General features: G+C 39.4%; 1 protein-coding gene across 7 annotated transcripts in view; it reads left to right on the top strand.

Annotated features, from left to right (window-relative positions):
• LPXN (leupaxin) overlaps positions 1-20,313 on the top strand; it is a 42,453-nt gene that overhangs the window by 12,249 nt on the left and 9,891 nt on the right. For 4 of the 7 annotated variants that reach the window (XM_029207525.1, XM_029207524.1, XM_029207523.1 and 1 more), the window contains 5 exons: positions 1,673-1,719; positions 9,365-9,464; positions 12,932-13,099; positions 14,025-14,198; positions 14,314-14,395. In XM_029207525.1, coding sequence (XP_029063358.1) covers positions 1,673-1,719; positions 9,365-9,464; positions 12,932-13,099; positions 14,025-14,198; positions 14,314-14,395 — 571 coding nt within the window. The remainder of the gene's footprint in view (positions 1-1,672; positions 1,720-9,364; positions 9,465-12,931; positions 13,100-14,024; positions 14,199-14,313; positions 14,396-20,313) is intronic. The other 3 variants (XM_029207528.1, XM_029207527.1, XM_029207530.1) reach the window with 1 other exon arrangement.

The raw sequence follows: 20,313 nt of genomic DNA, 5'->3' as shown, positions 1-20,313 counted from the left end.
AAAGACATTTTTCAGAAAAATTTTCACATCACAATGTTAAAGGCAACAATGGCTAAGTAGCCAATTAAGGTATATATAAATATATCTATATCTCAAGAATAATTATTTACTTATGCTATTTTTAAATGTTTCAATAATCAATATGAAAGGTTTAAAATTTTTTGGCTTTCATGTTCATAGCTGTGTGTCATTTAAAAATATTCTAGAAAATTTTATTTTGAATAGAATTAGTTTATTGGTTCACCAATATAATAAAATAAAATTTTTGGTCCATAAACACATATTTAAAAAATTAATGTAATATTAATTATTTTTTAGTCCCCTCTTTCACTCTCACAGGTGTCCCAGTTTGAATAATGAATTATATGGTCACCCTACTTGCATGACTTGGCCGCTTATACTCTTTGCCCCTATCTCACTGGTTCACTCGCCTCCTATCTGTTCCATAGATGCTGCAGGGTGCTGTCTATCTGGATCGTGTTACCCTTGATATCTGCATGCTTCCCTCACCCCCTATAAGCCCTTGTCCAAGTGCCCCTCTCTCAGTAAGTCCTTCCCCAACCAATACATTTATAAATGCCATCCCTCCCCCATTTCTTATCTCCTACCCTTCATTAATTTGTATTATTTTTTTACATATTAGTTTATTATCTGTTTCTCACCACCATAATGTAAGGCTCAGGAACCATTTCTGTTCCTTTGTTTTGTTTTGTTTGTTGACTCCTGCATCCCCAGCCCTGGCACATGACAGGCACTCAATAAATATTTGTTCGTGAAATAAACTACTGGCCAACTACCCTTTAGAGTTACTCATTATTTCTTTTGGTATGTTAAATTTAATTGTGTTATAGTCTTCCCCTAGACACCATCCTGTCTAGTTAAAGGGGCTTTGCTCTGACTCATTTTGTTTGTTTTATGGTTCTTTTCTGAGTACCATGACTTCTCTATGTCAGTGCTTTTAGGGCAGGGAGGGGGACACCGTATTTGTTCACATGCCAGCTACTGTGCTTAGAATTTGGCCTTTCTCTGTGGGATGACTGGTACTCCTCTGCCTTGTGAAAGGAGATTTCAGAGATAGGCTAGTTATCGTCCCCTTTAGAAGCTAAAAACATCTTCTAACTCTGGGTGTAGATAAGTACCAACATTTTTTTTTTATTTAAAAAATTATTTTATTGAGGTATAGTTGATTTACAATGTTGTGTTAATTTCTGCTGTACAGCAAAGTGATTCAGTTATACATATATATACGTATTCTTTTTTGTATTCTTTTACATTATGGTTTATCACAGTATATATACATATATATATATATATATTTTTTTTTTTTGCGGTACGCGGGCCTCTCACTGTTGTGGCCTCTCCCGTTGCTCCGGATGCGCAGACCTAGTGGCCATGGCTCACAGGCCTAGCTGCTCCACGACATGTGGGATCTTCCCGGACCGGGGCACGAACCCATGTCCCCTGCATCGGCAGGCAGACTCTAAACCACTGTGCCACCAGGGAAGCCCCACAGTATATTTTTTTTAACATCTTTATTGGAGTATAATTGCTTTACAGTGGTGTGTTAGTATCAGGGTATTGAATATAGTTCTCTGTGCTATACAGTAGGACCTTGTTTATCCAGCATCCAACAGAAATTCATTCTTTCTTCTCGTTCACTTATATGTCTTAGGTGCAGCTCGTGTGTACTACCAAAATCCAGGAGCCCCATGTCCACAGGTATTTTTTTAATTAAATATTTAAAAAATTAAGTTTATTAGATAATTGTTATCACCTGTGTTTGGACCATAATTTGCTTTGTAGGTGTTTATTATTAGGATTCCTACTACCCTCCCCCTCTTTCCATGATCTGTGAGCGGAGGTGGATTTCTGCCCAGCTGACTTGGCACTTTCTCAAGGAGCCTGGCTTTTAGATGGGTTGTCCAGGCTGGTGGGCTCTGCTATTTCCTTTACCACCTGAAAAAGTGTAAATAGTCCAAGTCACCACAGATGTTTTGGCCCAGCCATTTCAGATATCATGCTTCAGTTCACAAAAGAGAAAACACCTAAAGAAATTTCAGCAGGATGCCGACAAAATCAGACCTAGGATCAGGGCTGCACTAAAACAGTGTGTCTCCATGGAAGATTAATGAATATATACTTCTTTCCATATTTGCTCAAAATGTATTTAGTGATGGAGGGATTTCCTTTTAATAAAAGTTACATATTGAAACAGATCCACTTACTAAATTATGTCTTCTGGCCAAAGCAGAATTGACAGTCTAAAAAAATTAAAAGGCCACTTTTCCTGTCTCTCTTCAGTTATAGCTTGCAATTTTTTTAAAAAAGTGAGACAGCATTCTGGGAAACAAAGGTTGAAAATGTAGATAGTAAAGGTCCATGCTTGGTGAAGAGTACTACACCACATATTACTTGGTTTCAGAATTGCAACCAATAGGGCACACACGGTGTAAAAATAAGGGAAGGACCTGTGCTATCTTTTGAAGTCTTTTTACAACTCCCCACTTTAAGGCACTTTCTACTTTGATGGGAGTGAAGCCAGTTTACTAATACACATGCCAGCTTATTCCAGTTCTAGGAAGCTGCCTGGTGGGTGTGTCTCATAGGCCTTCCTGTCTCTCCCCCTTGTAAAAAAATGAAAACAAAGCAAAACAACAACAACAACAAAACAGTACCTGGTACACAATAGGCTCTCAGTTAATACTGTTTTTTTTTAAATTGAGAAAACCAAGACTTTAATGGAAATACTAATAAACACAGGAATGTATACGATGAGAACCAGCCCAACCAACAGCCATTTTCCTGTATATCTGGCATTGTGATCAGTTGATGGCATGCCAGTGGTAACTTATTGACACCCCCTCCTCTGTAGTACAAATCTGTGATCTATTTTCCATCAGACCCCTTTCTCCCTCTTCTCTTGCTCTGCTCTGTACTCCAGGGGAGCTGAACCCTGCAGGTTGGGTTTTCCAGGCTCCAGGGTCTGTAGGCTTTTACTGGTTTCAACCAATGGGAGGCACTGTGGAGAGACTGGAGGGTGAAAGGCAGGGAAATTTAGGGCCTTTGCTCCCCCAATCTCTCTCTCCACAGAGTCTCTGTCAGCAGTTATATCTACTTTTATGGCTTCAGCTGGAGAAAAACAGGTCTGCTGTGGTTCCAGTTTATGCCTGTTAACCTGGGCTCCTGGGCTCTGGTAACTTTGCCTCTTTGCTTTGTCCCTTTGGCCTCATGGCTTCCTGCTGTAGCTAATCTCTGGGTTCCCTCATTGTTTTCTGTTTGCTTCTTAGCTCTCCCATCACCTGTGTAATCAAATTTCTGGATTAAATTCCTTCTTCTTACTCCTAGTGTTTGTATTTTCCTGAGTGGACCTTGATCGATGTACTTAACCATTACTGAATGATACTTACTGTGTAGATCCGAGTGGGAGAGTGATATGAAATCCAGGTGGCCTAGTAAATATGTAATGGACTGATGCAAACCCGAAGCTGGTATAATTCAGAGCCAGCAAGGCTCACGTGTACAGATGGAGCGTGAGACACAGAAACAAGATTCCTGCATTGTTTCCACCATTTCCTCTGGCTTGCTTAAATTAACCAAACATTCGTTTCAACTTTAAAAGTACCAATACCTTGAAATACTAGTCATGAATATAACAATATGATAGTATTTAGAAATGTATCTTTTATATGAACAGAAAGAATTTTGGTAAGAATAGGGAGGGAGACTTCATAAAAATATTGCAGAGGAATGAATGGGGAAAAAAATTGAAGCCCCTCACTTGAGAAGTCTGGATTTTTTTAAACGCATCTCTTGTATTTGTATTATTAAAACCTCTGAGTAATGAAGTTGTTGCTGATGGCATGCTAAGCGCCTGTATCATCTTCAATAGGTCTGGGGACAAATCAAAGGAGCTCTGATTTGAGGTTTCTCTCTTTTCACAAACATTTCCTGTAGTGAGGCAAACATCAACTCTTCAAGGTCTCTTATTTCTTATTTAGAAGTTTATATTGTTGACTCAATTACTCTTAGGGTATTTTGGCAATGATCTGTTTCTCTTTATACACTGCACTAGGAGTCTAGTTAGAAACCAGTAAGAGTTCTTTCAATAAGCACAAGTATACCCCACCTGTGAGATGAACAGGTTTTTATGATTATACAGACCCATATAAGAAACTACATTTATCCTACACTGGGGCACAGGGCAGAAGAATGTGTTCCCAGTCCCGCTGCCTTTTGTATTTCTAAGACACATGCCTGTGGCGGCAATTACTAAGGGATTATGCCTGAAAAGAGTTGTGAGAGAGAGCGCCTCCGGACTTTGTTGGAAGCCTCCAAGAACTAAATCAGTCACTTGTAATCAGTCACCTGACCATTTTTGTTCTTAGATTAAACACCCCTACTCCAAAAAAACAAAAAAACAACCCAAACTTATGTGGGGCAGGAGGCCATGTTGTACCTAAAAGGCAAAGTCTTTTAAGAAGGGAAGAGATCCACTTCCTCCTAAATTTTCCTTGTTAAATGCTCAAACTGAGTCAGTAGCAGGACCTGTTGTACCCAAGAGATAGTCTTTTTTTCTTAAGAGAGGACGATAAGCATCTTCCTTCTAATTTTTCCCTAGCTGATAAATACATAAAAATAAGTAAAGTAGTAAGACTTTGTTGTCATTTTTGAAAATATATTTAGTGAAAGACGTAGAATATTTGGTTTTATTTATTGCTTTGTGTGTGTGTGTGTGTTTGTGTCTCTGTCACACACACACACAGTTTGGTGGCTAAGCTTCTTGGTTAATGTTGATTGCAAACATTATTCCAGAGTCAGTTACCTATATAACCCAGTGATTCCACCTCTCAGAGTGTACTCTATGGAAATAAATATCAAATATTTATGTAGCAGTGTTGATTATAACAGTGAAAATCAGAAGCAATCTAGGTGTCTATCAATAAGTGATTGATTTAATAAATTATGGCACATTATGCATTTGGAAACTATATAGCCTTTATATATCATTTAAAAAGATAATTTAGTGATAGAAAACACAAGCTTCACAGTCTGCAGGCCCAAACTCTGTTATTTGCCATCTGTATTGGGTAGAGCAAAGTTTTTAACTTCTCTAGGCCCCAGTTTTTTCATCTGGGAGTGATAAAACTTACCTTTAAGGTTTTTATGAGGATTTAAAGAGAACATGTGTAAAACCCTTTACAGAGTGCCTGGTGTAGTATACACACTCAATAAATGTTAACTATTACGTTTGCAAAGATAAGAATGTGCATAAGGATATGGAAAAATGTTAACTTTAAAACATGAAAAAAACAGTAATATTCAAATTTTCTAAAATCATACACAATCACAGAAGAGTGTAAAAGTGTAAGCCAGCATGTCTAGAGAATTAACTGCCTCTCAAAAGGAAGATTATGTGTGGTTTAGTTTTTTCTTTGTATTCCTCTGCAGTTTTAAAATGTTCTACATTTAACATATTAATTTTATATTTAAAAATAATTTTAGTAGGACTCACAACAGTGTAACTGTATTAATGTAGTATATGGAAGGTTGTTTATGGAATCGTTATTTATGAATGTGTGCATGTGTGTATAACTAAGATACACGTGAGAATTGTACTGCTGATGCCCCATCTGCCACCCCTACCGCCTCACCTGTTTTCATCATTGTTTCTTTTCTAGTATAGAGGACCTTTGTTTTGAAAATACAACTTCATGTACACAATTATTTTATAAACTCACATATATAAAAAGTCAGAGAGGTATCTTCTGCTTAATATTGCTGTAAACCTAAAACTGCCCTAAAAAATAGTCTTTAAAAAAAGTCAAAGAAGGGACTTCCCTGGTGGTCCAGTGATTAGGACTCTGCTTTCACTGCTGGGCCCGGGTTCAATCCCTGGTTGGGGAACTAAGATCCCGCAAGCCACGCTGGCACCACCAAAAAAAAAAATAGTCAAAGAAATGCGAGATATACAGGGTAAGATGTGAGACCACCTCCAGAAGAGTCTTTCCTCCCACCACCTAATTACCAGCTCCTTAGGTAACTGTGCCGGTAGGTATGTCTTCTTACAGACCTTTGTGTATGCATATTCATACTTATGTATCTGTGCTTTTAAAATTACATAAATGGAAGAATATTTTTCATACTGTTCTGGGCCTTGCTTTTTTAAGTTAACAATACGAATTAGAAGTCTTCCTTAGTTCATAAAATTCTATGTCGGCATTCTTTTTAGCACCTGCAGGGTTATTCTATAGCATGGGTGGACCATAATTTATTTGACTATATTTTCATTTAGTTTAGTTTCAATTTGCTCATAAAAACTATTCTGTTTTTGTGTTTTAAGGAATGTTCTTGTACGTATATCTTTATAGATATGTCCAATTTTTCTGTAGGGTAGAGTCTTAGAAGTGAAATTGCTGCATCCAAGGGTATATGCATTTGAAATATTGATAGATGCTGCCTTGCAAAGGGTTTTAGAATTTATGTAGCTACCTATAATATATGTAAATGTATCTGTGTAGATATAACCCTGACTTTTGCCAACACTGCATATTGTCAATCTTTCAAAACTTTGAATCACGGGAAAAAAATGGCATCTCACCATTTAATTTCCATATTAAAGATTGAGATTGAGTATATTTTTATGTAGTAAACATTCAAATTTCTTTTTCTGAAACTTACTTTTTAAAAAATCCTTAGCTCAGGTTTCTCTTGGGTTATATTTTTACTATTGATTAATCAACTTTTAAATATTTGAATATTGTTTATGTTTTAAATATTTACTCATGTTAAATTTTTTAATACTATCTTTATCAATATGTTTTCTTTTTTGACATCACTTCAGTTTTATGCCATTCTTAGGAAAGTCTTTATCACTCCAAATTATTAAAAAATCCTCCATTTTCTTCTAGTATTTTTGTTTAAACATTTATATCTTGAATTCATTAAAAACACATTTGTGTGTACAGTGTGTTAGGGATCTAAATTTATTGTGTTCCAAATAGGTTATCATGTACCTTGATTCTAATAGTCTGTTTCTGATTATTTGAAATGCCATGTTTACCATATGCAAAGTGCTCATAGGTACCAGAGCCTGTTTCTGGGTTTTCTAGTCTACCCTACTTTTGATCTACTTGTCTGTTTCTTTACCAACATCACACAAATTAAATTATTATCACTCTATAGGATACTGCATCTACTGGGACAAGTTATCCCTGTTTTTTTTTTTTTCCTTCAAAATTGCCTTGAGTGTTCTCGCTTGTATTGAATTTTAGCATCAGCCTATGGACTTGAATAATTCGATTATAATTTTTGTATGGATTACATTGAATTTATAGTTTAATTGGGAGAAACTGACATCATATTATGCATCTTTATTTAGGTAGGTCTTTTTAGTGATTTTTCTTCATAGAAATCTTACACATTTCTTGTTAGATTTATTCTTTAATACTTAATATATTTTTTTCTTGGTATTGTGAACACATTTTTCTCCTCATTGGATTTTCAAATCAGTTACCCCTGGTCTATAGGAAAGACACTAATTATTTCATTTTATTCTTGTATCTTGTAGCCATCCTGATTTTTAAAAATTCATTATAATAGTTGTTATATCATTTATCTCTCATTTTCTAGGAATATTATTATATATTTAAAAAGAGTGAGAGTGCTTTATGTTTTTCTTTAAAATATATAAAACTCTTATTTTTACTTTTAAATGCATTTGCTAATGCATTCTGGAATAATATTGGAGACTAGCAATGACAGTAGGAGCCTTGTCCTCCTCTTCCCTTAATTAGAAATGTGTTTAGTATTTGACTATTAAATATGAGGCTTGTTATAGATTTTTATAGACATATTTTGTCAGGTTATGGAATTTTTCTTCTCCTCGATCTTCAACAACAGAAATGGTGGTTAAATTTGTTTTCAATTGCTTTTCAGTACTTCTCAGTATGTTTATAAAGATTTTCTCTTTTTCTGTTAGTATAGTGAATTATAATAATCCTTTTTGTAACGTTGAACCATTCTTGGATGACTGGTGTGCACACTACCACACACACACACACGTACACCATTCTGTCTTTGGTTTTAGTACCAAGTTTCTGAGATATTCATTGAACCTATTGGGTGATTTTTCCATATTTTATTATGTACTTGGTAATTTACACAACGCTCCCAAAAAGCTGTTAGTTTTTTTGACTTGTTTTCTGTTTAATTGATTTATGCTTTTATTCCTTCTGTTTAATTATTATTTTATTTTTTGCGAGTCTTGAGTTGGATGTTTCATTTGCTTCTGGTCTTTTTTATTTTTCAATATTGCACCTAAGTCTATTTATATTTTTCCTTTCAATAACATTTTGCTTTCAACTCTGAAGAGCATGTGTGATTTTATAGCTATTTCTAAATAGTTTGAAAATTGTTAATTTTTTCTTTCTCCCAAGAATTACTTAGAATTACTTTATTTTTACTTAAGTAGATAGAATATGGTCTGTATGATTTACTTCTTAGAATTTATTAGACTCTATTTTGTGTCCTCACATGTGGTTCATTTTACTAATGATTATGCAGGTATTTGAATAAAACTCTGTTTACTGTTTCTGGGGCCCATGGACCAATGTCTTCTCTGTATTTATTTATTTTTATGTATTTTATATATTATATAAATGTTATTATATGTTATATATAAATATATATTAAACATATAAATATATAGTATGTATATTATATATTTTTTGTCTTTCACTTGACAGTAACTGAAAGAAGATATAATACTTTATAATTTTATTTTATTATTATTATTTTTTTTTGCAGTACACGGGCCTCTCACTGTTGTGGCCTCTCCCGTTGCGGAGCACAGGCTCCGGACACACAGGCTCAGCGGCCATGGCTCACAGGCCCAGCCGCTCTGCGGCATGTGGGATCTTCCCGGACCGGGACACGAACCCACGTCCCCTGCATCGGCAGGTGGACTCTCAACCACTGTGCCACCAGGGAAGCCCTATAATTTTAAAAAGAATGCTGTTAAAATAAAAAATACACATTGGACCGTGGTCTTCAAACTCTTTTCAGAGGCTGCTTTTTTCCTGGTTGTTGGGGGAGAATGGCCACCCAGCTATAGGTCCGGCACTTTTCTTCATGCACTTGAGAACAATAGTCCGTTTTTGAGACGACCAGAGGGAGACATGGAGACAAAGGCAGGGAGACCTTGTTCAGATGTTTAGTACCTATTTTTGAAAAATAGTCTCTGTCTCTAGTTTTAGTCATATCTAAGGGGTTAATAGTTAAAACTGCGTTTTCTGGTACTTTATACATGGCCTAACATTTATTTGAGTTTGATGTGTTGGTATGATTTTTTGTTTTCTCCCTATAGTGAGGTCCAGGAGCCAAAGGAATCACCACCACCTCCTAAAACCTCAGCAGCTGTGCAGTTGGAGGAGCTGATGGCCCACCTGTGTGAAATGCAGACCCAGGTGAGCACAGTCCCTGCTATACAGCCTTCAGGGTCTTATCTCTGTGAACTCAGCTCTGCATTCCCCCTTGAGAAACTCTCCTAAGTCATTATTCATTTTGCCATACTAAATTTAATTCAATGGATGAACTCAAATTTGTACTATGTATTTCTTCTAAACTGAAGTATACTTGATTTACAATATGTTGTATTGGTTTCAGGGGTACAGCAAAGTGATTAAGTTGTGTGTGTGTGTATATAACTGATTCTTTTCCCTTATAGGCTATTACAAAATATTGAGTATAGTTCCCTGTGCTATCCAGCAGGTCCTTGTTGGTTATCTGTTTTATATATAGTAGTGTGTATATGTTAATCCCAAACTCCTAATTTACCCCCCGCCACCCCTTTACTCCTTTGGTAACCATAAGTTTGCTTTTTATGTCTGTGGGTCCATTTCTGTTTTGTATATAAGTTCATTTGTATCCGTTTTTTTGTTTGTTTGTTTTGCGGTATGCGGACCTCTCACTGTTGTGGCCTCTCCCATTGCGGAGCACAGGCTCCGGACGCACAGGCTCAGTGGCCATGGCTCACAGGCCCAGCCGCTCCACGGCATGTGGGATCTTCCTGGACCAGGGCACGAACCCGTGTCCCCTGCATCGGCAGGCGGACTCTCAACCTCTGCACCACGAGGGCAGCCCTGTATCAGTTTTTTTAAGGTGTATTATCTGGACATAAAAGATACTGTGATATGGGTTCTGATCTCAAGGGGCTTGGAGTGTGCTTGATAAAATGAGGCATAAGACTCTGTGACACTTATAGAATAAAAGAAAGATCGTTTGCCACTAAAGCTGGATAAAGTGTGGAAGGGCTGTTAAAGAGAACCCCCTGAGTGGGATGGAGGAGACCCGTGGGAAAGCTGGGTCAGGGCAAGGGAGAGCAAAGTGTGGCTTTGACAGTAGGAAGGATGAGTCCTAAACTCATACTGAGATAAAATCTGCCCCCTTGTTCTAGTCTCCAGAGCATGGGTGGCAAGCTCACTGACCTGGCAGGGAATGGAACTGACATAAATGGACCTAAGAATTTATTAAGGGAATTATCATCTAGAATTCATTCTTTTTTTAAACTATTTTATGTTGGAGTATAGTTGATTAACAGTGTTGTGTTAGTTTCAGGTGTACAAAAAAGTGATTCACTTATACATATACAAGTATATATTCCTTTTCCCATTTAGGTTATTACAGAATATTGAGCTAGAATTCTTAAGGTAGAGAATCCATCCATTCTGAATTGGTTGGGGGATATGATATGCACCCATGAAATGACTATGAAATAATTTCAGGCAGTGTATAAAAATGTGTGTGATTGGAAGGGCAGGAAGCTTATCTCTGTGGCTCACCTTTGGACTTCCAGTGCCCAGCACTGTTCCTGATACATTATGGATAATGCGTACTTATTAGAGGGACAAATGAATGAATATCAGAAACAAGGTTTCTTTAATGTCTACAGTAAAGCTGGGTGCATTCCTCATTGCACTGTATATCTGAAAATACTAGAAAAAAAATCTTTCTACTTTTTACATACCCTTTCAAAAGTATTCTGGAATATACCAGCAAATAGCTATAGATGTAAATGTACGATGTGTAGCTATAGATACATTATTGTGTTTTTACTTAGGTGCTTTCAGGCCTTTTCCATGTTAACCTTTTGAACACTACTCTCTTCGGCACTAACATTATATGAGAGGAGGAAGGAAATGTGTCATATGATAAGATTCTTGAAGGGAAATGAGCATTTTGGATTAGTGAGATAATGTGAGGTTATTCCAGGCAGTAAAAAGTGGATAAGTAGAGACGTGAAGGCAGACAGTAACAGATCACATTCAGGAGACTGCAGGGAACCTGGCTGGCTTTAAACAATGGAGGCTTTTTACTGAGGAATAAAAGATGAGATTGGAAAGGTAAAGCGAGGGCAGTGGATGGGAGACTTTGAATGTCCATCCGATGCTGCAAATTCCATGCTGGAGGGGCTTCCCTGGTGGCGCAGTGGTTGAGAGTCCGCCTGACAATGCAGGGGACATGGGTTCGTGCCCCGGTCCGGGAAGATCCCACATGCCGCAGAGTGACTGGGCCCGTGAGCCATGGCCGCTGAGCCTGCACGTCCGGAGCCTGTGCTCCGCAACAGGAAAGGCCACAACAGTGAGAGGCCCGCATACTGCAAAAAAAAAAAAAAAAAAAAAAAAAAAATCCATGCTGGAAGCATTGGAGAATCATTGTAATTCTCTGATCAGGAAGTATTAGATAGATGGTTGCAGTAGCCCAGCTGGAAAGGAGTTGAGAGAGATGGAATCTCAGGACAAGAGTTGACGAAGAATAAGTTGGGCAATTTGTAATTTGTTCTGTTTTGTAATTTGAGGTTTTTCCTTTGAACATTTTATAATAACTGTTTTGGAGTTTTGCTTCAATAAATCCAATCCATCAGCAAGTCTTATCTGACAACTTCTCACCGCCTTCTCCACTGACACTGGTCCAAGTCATTTCTAGTTTGAGCTGTTATAATGGTCTCCTGCCTAACTAGTGCCTCTAATTCCACTCTGGCTTGCGCACACCTAATTCCTCACTCGGCTACCACAAGGATCTTGTAAATCAGATTCTTTCACTCTCATGCTTGAAACAAAATGGTTCCATCACCCTTGGAATAAAACTTCAGCTTTTATCCTGAGGGCCCTCTGTGATCTTTGCCTCTTTTTCCATCATTTTTTCCTGACTCACTCCCTCTGCTCTAGCCCTACTGACCTTTTTTACTTTTCTTTTTATGTGTCAGACTGTCTCCTTCCTCTGGGCCTTCCTTCCCTCTGGAACGCTTTTCCCACAAATATCAATATTTCTAGATGTCAGTGCATCACTCAAATATCTGCTCAGATATCACCTTCTTAGAGAGCCTTCTCCGGTCACCCTCATCTAAATCAGTTTTTCCTCTCCATTCCACCCTCTGTCATTTGTCTCAATATATAACTTAAGCTTATCTCCACCTGAGATATACATCATATATTTATTTCTTTAATTGCTTATTGTCTATTACCCAGAGAATGTAAACTGCATGACGGCAGACACTTGGTTGGTCTCGTACATTGTTCTATACCAAGAGCCTAGAGCAGTGAGTGGCACAAACCAGGTGCCCAATAAATATTGCAAAATAAGTGAATAAAAAGAAGATAAGGTTAATTGTTGACCTGTAGTCATCATAAGAGATAAAGTATCATCTTCATATATTCAATTTCCTATTGCCAGAAAAGATTTGCAAACAGAGGAAGATTAGTCAGATTTCATTTGCCCTGAGGAACTCAGAATGAAAAGGAAATGAAAGCATTTTTATTGGTGTTACAATGTTAGATTCTCCCAGTGCCTTGGAGGAAGGTTAGCAAAAGACTAAGGGATCATGCAGAAGATGCCGGTGAGGATGAGTCTCTTTATGGTTCTCTTCGTGATACAGGTTACAGTGAAAGCAGATACAAGCAAGAAACACTTACCAGACAAGCAGGATCACAAGGCCTCCCTGGACTCAATGCTGGGGGGCTTGGAGCAGGAACTGCAGGACCTTGGAATTGCGACAGTGCCCAAGGGCCATTGTGTTTCCTGCTGGAAACCGATTGCTGGAAAGGTGGGATAGGCCAAGACGTTGATCCTACATCCATCTATGTCTGTGTGTATGTCTGTCTCCATCCCACTAAGGATTGTTCTTTCTCCTTATATTCTAAGACAGTTTAGTAATAGTTACTGATCCCTTACAGTGCTCCAGGCATTGAACAAAGCACTTTACAAGTATTCCTTTATTTAATGGTCACGTTAGCCCTTCAGGGGTCACAAGCCCTTTATAAAGATGAGGAACCCGAGGACTCAGGGTCATTAACTGACATGTCCAAGGTCTAGTAGGAGGTAGAGGTAAGATCCAAACCCAGGAGAGTCTGGCTCCCGAGTGTGAGCTCTTAACCATTTTCTTGTACTGCCTTCACCCAGAGGAACTTTCTCACTGCTCCCTCTGTTCAGACATTCTGGGTGTAAATCAACTGATTTCGATTTTTAGCTGCACTCGGCTCCATATCATGGCCACAAACTCCTGCTTGGGCATCATCCTTCACCAAAACCTTAGTAAAGGGCTTTGAGACCTGATTTTGCATGGGGTGTGAGATGAGGTGTTCAGATCAGAGGAATAAAAACTGTCATTGGCCTTCTCCTCTTCCAGGGATCCCTTCCATGCCGAGATATAGTTAGTTATCTCTTTTCCATCCCTACTATGCTCCATTTTGTTTCTCCCATCCTCTGGGGCAGTATAGTGGAAATGATCATTTATAGGCTTTTCTCAGTGTGATCACTCAGGAAAGTTGGGCACTGTTTTACTATCCATAAAGTACGGACAAGAGACCACATGGGTAGAACCTAGGTCTAGGCCTCAGTGTTGTGTAACTCCAGGGGGAGTCGTTTACATGGAATACTGTTGGAAGAGCGCCCTCCAGAGTCGTGCCCCCTGTGGACCCTAGAGCCCCCAACTGGGCCCCCCGCTTGCCAGGCTTTGTTTTGTTCTCCAGGTGATCCATGCTCTAGGGCAAGCATGGCATCCGGAGCACTTCGTCTGCGCTCACTGCAAAAAGGAGATTGGCTCCAGTCCCTTCTTTGAGCGGAGTGGCTTGGCCTACTGCCCCAAGGACTACCACCACCTTTTTTCTCCACGCTGTGCTTACTGTGCTGCTCCCATCCTGGATGTAAGTAAATCGCCCTTCCCCCTGCTTTCATGTAGCCTTTACTCCTCACTTAGAGCTGGGGTCATGTTTTACAGCTCCGTAGCATTTTAATCTGTCTGGTGTGTTTCTTTTCCAGAAAGTGCTGACGGCCATGAACCAAACCTGGCACCCAGAGCACTTCTTCTGCGCTCACTGTGGAGAGGTGTTTGGTGAAGAAGGTATGACCCAGGGTGGTTACAAGAAGACCAGCAGAGCTTTTCCCTGATCTGCTTTGTCGGTCCTGGTTCTTGCCTCTACCATCCAAGTGCCCATTTCAGTACCAAATGCCATCCCTCCCTACCTTTTTCCAACATTGATGAATTTTGTTTAAATTGACTTTTTTAATCAAAGAAATACAAACGCATAGTTTAAAAATGCAAATGTTACTTCAAGAGTAATATTAAAAAGAACAGTCCCTTGCTTTTCCTTTTTCCACTGCCAAATCCAGTTCTCCTCTGTAAATTTTTTAGCTTCTTCTATTATTTATTTGTATGTTTTAAATAATATATTACTATATACTGATTTTTTTCCCCCCAGTTTTAACCGTTATGTATTAACTTTCTACCAGGAGAGATGAGGATATAGAAATTTTATTACTACCCCACCTACCCCCAACATAATTCCTCCCCCATTCTCTTAGTTATAATTAGGTCATAATTATAGGTCAGATCAGTATTCAGTGTGTAGACGTTGACAGTCACATAAATATTGCTCACAGCTGAGCCACATAACAAACTGATATAGTAGAGCATGGATTTTGGGGTTAGACTGTCTGGTTCAAATCTGGGCTGTGGTATTTATCAGCTATGTGATGTTGTTCAAGTCATTTAACCTCTTTGTACCTCACTTTCCTCATGAGTAAAATGGGCCTAATAATAATGCTTACCTTCTAGGGTCATTATGAAGATTTTAAGAGACAGTATCAGTATAGCGTTTACAACAATGCCTGGCACGTGGAGGCTGGTAATGATGATGTTATCATTATCATGGTGTCCTTTTCATATACATTTGTTTTTTTCCTGAAGTTAATATTTGGATCCCTTTTTCATTAGCTTAATTTTCATTGTACTTATCACTAATTTATCTGACAGAGCTGTGAAACCCTTCTCAAAAGGGCCAGCCACATCTGGTAATATGTCAGTTCCATGAAGATGTCTCTTCTTGGAGACAGCTGTCCAGGAGGCTTTGACCCTTCTGCTCCTGCCTAAAACGGTTTCTCCTCAGGCCTGTTGAGAAGCCGTTATTCTGGGCCGCTATCTTGGGAATTATTTTTACTATTTCCCTCTATCTTTCAATACATGTTATTGCCTTTATTTTGGTGGAGCACACCTCCAGTAGCTTCTGAGAAAGAATGAATAGGAGGTAAAAGTTTTGAAACCTTGAATATCTGAGAATATTTTGTCTACCTTAAGTTGCCCTGACATAGAATTCTAGGTGGAAACTATTGCCCTTCATCATTCTGAAGACATTGCTTCACTGTCTTCCAGCTTCCACGGTTGAGAAGTTTTTTCTTAAAATTTTATTCTTGTTCCTGATCCTTTCTATGTGACCTGTTTTTCCCCTTTTGCAAGCTTTTTTTTCCTTCTGTTTTCTGAATTTTCTTGATTTTTTTCTGACTTCTTTTCATGTTTCTTTTGAACAAATATGATTCATGCATGGAATCAGAAAGCTTCTTTATTTTTTCTGTTCCTGTCCTTTTAGAATTAACTCACTGGGAAAAGTTTTCTTCTAAATAAAGATTTGGGCAGTCCCATGTCTTTTTTTATTGTTCTTAATAAACTCTTCTAAATAGAAAATCAATTTAAGACACAAAACACAAATCTAAGTCCTTAGGTAATTCAGTCTGTGTAAGAGCTAAAGCATTCCAACTTTAAAGTGACAGCTACTCTCTCCCCTGGTGGGGCCTTTCAGCTGCAGGAGGCCAGGGAAGGGGGTTGTGGCCTTTCATTGGTCCTTTCTTGCTTCCACTCTCTTACCCATTGCTAATCTTGATAGCTGACCCCTCCAGGGTTGAAACAGGGGTGGAAGAGGCGAGACTGGAGGGCAGGAAAATTCTAACTTGTCTAATTTGCTTTGTGCTCTCCAGGCCTGGCAGACATTTAACTCTGACTTTCTTTTTTGACTTGGATGTTTTTGTGGATTCAGTCCGGATCCAATTACAAACTGTTGGTGGCCCTTTACATGTCTTGGCTGGCCGTTCTCCCCTTAGTACATGGATCTTTGAGGATCCATTCCACAGAGACTCTTTTCTGCAGAATTTTCATTGTTCCCTCGAGGTGATCACTTAGAAATGATTATAATGGTTCCAGATTAGCTCTCTCACTCACAGTTTCAAACATGGACCATGGGAAACTTGCATATTTCTCTTGCAGTCGGTGGGGACTGCAGTTAATTTCAGGCACATCGCTCTGTTCAGCTGCCATAGGCCCCTTCAGCCAGATGCTCACCTGGGATGAGTCAAGTACCATCGACTGTATCCCGCTAATGGCAGGGGACACATACCCAGCTCTCTGAGTGATCCCACGGAGTTCCCTCTCTTGACTTGAGGTTAGCCGGAACCATACCGCATGCTTCTTGGTGGTGGTGGTGGAGCACACATAGCACAGTTTTCTCCAAAGAAATCCCTCTCTCAATTTCCCCTTCTGTTTACCTGTTTTATATCCTAGGTGTGAGTGATTTGTGCAAATAGTCCTTGGCTATCTACTTTGAGGGATGTCTTGCAGCCCACTTCGAACTTTGACGTCTATTACATCTTGATGCCTAATATCTTGTTACAGTGGTCTTTGCCAAATGCTGCTGACCTTTGGTTGCCCATTTTTTATTTAAGAATGAGTGAGACACTAAAATGCTAACTGGAAGCTCTGTGGGTGAGGCAGAACGTGTTGGCTGGTGGACTCAACTGTATGGCACTCAGGTAGGGTGCTCTGGCCATTGTGCTGCGGGGCCCCTGGCTAGTAATATTTTAGGTCTTTCATCTTGAATAGATTTCACCAAAGAGATATTCTCCTTTGCTGACATTACAAAAGTTAGTGAAAGAGGTTGGGGGATGGGGTTTTCACCATTCGGCATGCCAACTTTTATTTAATTCTCAATTTTTAGTAAAAAGCTTGACTTCTTTTCTTATGATGTCCAGTATCCCTGATCAATGAGACCCTCTGGTTTGAAATTTATAGAAATAATCACTGCATCTTATGGTAAGATGAGAGATCTGATTTTCTGACAGCTCTTCAGACTTTCAACCAATCCTGTTTTCAGCCTTGAAGACTATTTCATGCATTCAGTTCCTGAGCCCCTTTGATGTTTTGGAGCTCAGGATGGCTTGAGTTTTACTGGCACCTCCCCCTTCAGAGATTTAGGTTTCAGCTTGTTTTTTCTTTCTGCCAAGCTACATGCCACTCTAATACCTACTTTAAATTTTGGAGAGTTTTATTGATATCTCATCTGTGGCATGTCCTTTCCTTTTCTCTTTTTTCCTATGAGCCTTTCTGTTTTAAATAATTCTTTAACTATTGTGGTGATGTTTCAAGAAGGCGTGAAGATAAACCTGTGTGTTGTGCCATTCTCCTGGAGGTCGGGTCCTAAATATCAGGCAGGTTATTTTGTATATTCCTAACTATTATTCATTTCATCCCCACCACAACTTTGAGAGAATAATTTTATCCCACATTTTACCAAGTTATAGATGGAAACACTGAGCATCAGGGAGGTAAAGTGATTTTTTTAAAGTCATGCAACTCGAAAATCAAAGAATTAGAATTTAAATTCAGGTCTCATTTCAGCAAGTTCCATGTTTTGTTCTGCACCATCATAACTGCCCCTTGACAGAGACTCAATCCCTCTTCTGCTGTTGTTGTCTCTTTACTTTCTTGGCACCGACACGGTACACTTTATACTGATAAAATCCATTGTCAGAGCGCTTTGTAGTAATGTGCTTGCTCACTGAAGCTTGTTCAATGCTTTTCACAAATCATTAGGTCTTTCATTTGTAGATCGCACTTTGGTTAAGCAGCATTTTTCACCGAGATTTAAGCTAAGTCATGGCCAGTTTATATTGCACTGGTGGCCTTAGAGTCTGAGGGTTTGTCGAGTAGAACAGCCAGCAAGTGAATGCTGCGCACAGATGGTTATGATGTGGAAGTTGCCTGAGAGCAGAATAACAGGATGCAGACGTATTTCGAGAAGAGACGTAAGTTAGATACAAAAGAAAACTACCCTGTTCATAGATGATCAGAAAGTGCCATGAAGGTAGCTAGTTCTTACTGTTTTTGACTGGGACCCCTTCTAACCAGACAAGGCTGATTTGGTCCTTTATGACTTTACATGACAATATGAAGCCACACTTAAAACGTACTTATTGAGACAAGTGACAAAAAGGGCCGTTTACTAATCAGAAGCTCCTCTTGGGTTGTATTTTTGTTTTCATCCTTTGTTTTCTGCAAATGGGTCTCCTGCCATATGGTTAGTCCATTAATGAGTCCAAGGCATCCTGCCTTGCCCCAAGTCACATAGTCACACCCAAAGTTTCTGTAATGACAGCTTAACTGCTGAGCCTCCTGGGAAATTAAATTCGTCTGCATTTTTGTTTCAGTTCAGAGAATTCCTCTTTAAGGTTCAAGTTTCTAAGCACATTGGGCCTTAGCGTCCTCAGTGCCGTTGTCTTTCCTTTTCGTTGTTCATTATCCAGGCCATGCAGGTGCTCCCTAATTTCCCCTGTGGCTAAGAGCCTCACCAGAGTATAAACACCCTTCTTCTCTCTAAGGCACTTTTAATTGTTAGTGTTTCTCAACCGTCCTCCAGAGGTAATTGGCCCCAGAGAGAGCCTCCAGGAAAGTTAGTGCTGAAACGTCCTCAGTTTATTGGATTACTAAATGCAGGGGTATCACAGCAAGTTTGGCTGGTTGCTTTTGATTCGTCTCCTGAGACTCACCTGAGTTGAAACGTAGGCTGTTACTTCTCTGCTGTCTCATTCTTGAGACCAGATACCCTGTAAATGCCTAGATGAGGGTCATTCCTAGGTCAATCGGAATGTCTTATAATTTTCTCAAGTAACGCCTACTTATAGGCAAGCACAGTTTTACGCCATTTGCTTTATGAAGCATCAGCATCACCTTGGGGACTTGTCAGGAATGCGAATTTTTGAGCCCCATCCCAAACCTACTGAATCAGAAACTCTGGGTGGGATGGGGCCCAGCAGTCAGCATATTGACTCTCCAGGTGATGGATGCACGTTATAGTTTGTGTGCCACACAAAAGCAAGAAAGATGGTTGTGGGTGTTGTTTGTTTGTTTTTCTTAAATAGCAGGACTGCCTGCTTTCAGTTTATTTATTTATTTACTTATTTATGTATGTACGTATGGCTGCGTTGGGTCTTCATTACTGCGCGCGGGCTTTCTCTAGTTGCGGTGAGCGGGGGCTACTCTTGCTGTGGAACACGGGCTCTAGGCATGCGGGCTTCAGTAGTTGTGGCACACGGCCTCCGTAGTTGTGGCTCATGGGCTCTAGAGTGCAGGCTCCATAGTTGTGGCACAGGGGCTTAGTTGCTCTGTGGCATGTGGGATCTTCCTGGACCAGGGATTGAACCTGCGTCCCCTGCCCTGGCAGGCAGATTCTTATCCACTGTGCCACCAGGGAGCCCCCATGCCTGCTTTCAGTTTTGTATTTGATCAGACTCTAGACATTCTTCGATAAAGCGAAAAAGCGAAGTGAGCTCTTCTGTGTGTCAGGGGTAGAAAAGAATACAGGACAGCTTATAAAATTATTAGTTTACATTCTTAGATATAGAGACCTCAGAAGTCTATTAAATTGTCTGCTTTTCAAAGAAAGCATAGTTGAACAAGGTAAGGCATATCAAGAAGTGACCGCAGATGACAGACCACTGCAGCTACATGATTTGGGTCCCAACCCTGGCTACGCCTATTGCCTGTTTTGGGTCTGGCTGCTACTGTCAAAGCGTATTTCTAGAAATAATGTTTCTTGGATGGGCTGCTTTCGAATCCACAGTGCATGTTTTGCTTACACGCTATTTTGGTGGGGCACAGTTAGAGAGCTCTCATATTTACAAAGTTATTGGGTTATGATATTTGGGCTCAGCTAATAC

This window comes from Monodon monoceros, unplaced genomic scaffold (genome assembly GCF_005190385.1).
Source record: "Monodon monoceros isolate NGI ecotype Baffin Bay Population unplaced genomic scaffold, NGI_Narwhal_1 Super_Scaffold_7, whole genome shotgun sequence".
In the NCBI taxonomy this organism is placed as follows: domain Eukaryota; kingdom Metazoa; phylum Chordata; class Mammalia; order Artiodactyla; family Monodontidae; genus Monodon; species Monodon monoceros.
Note: the sequence above shows the minus strand (reverse complement) of the source record. Positions and strands in the feature narration are given on the sequence as shown.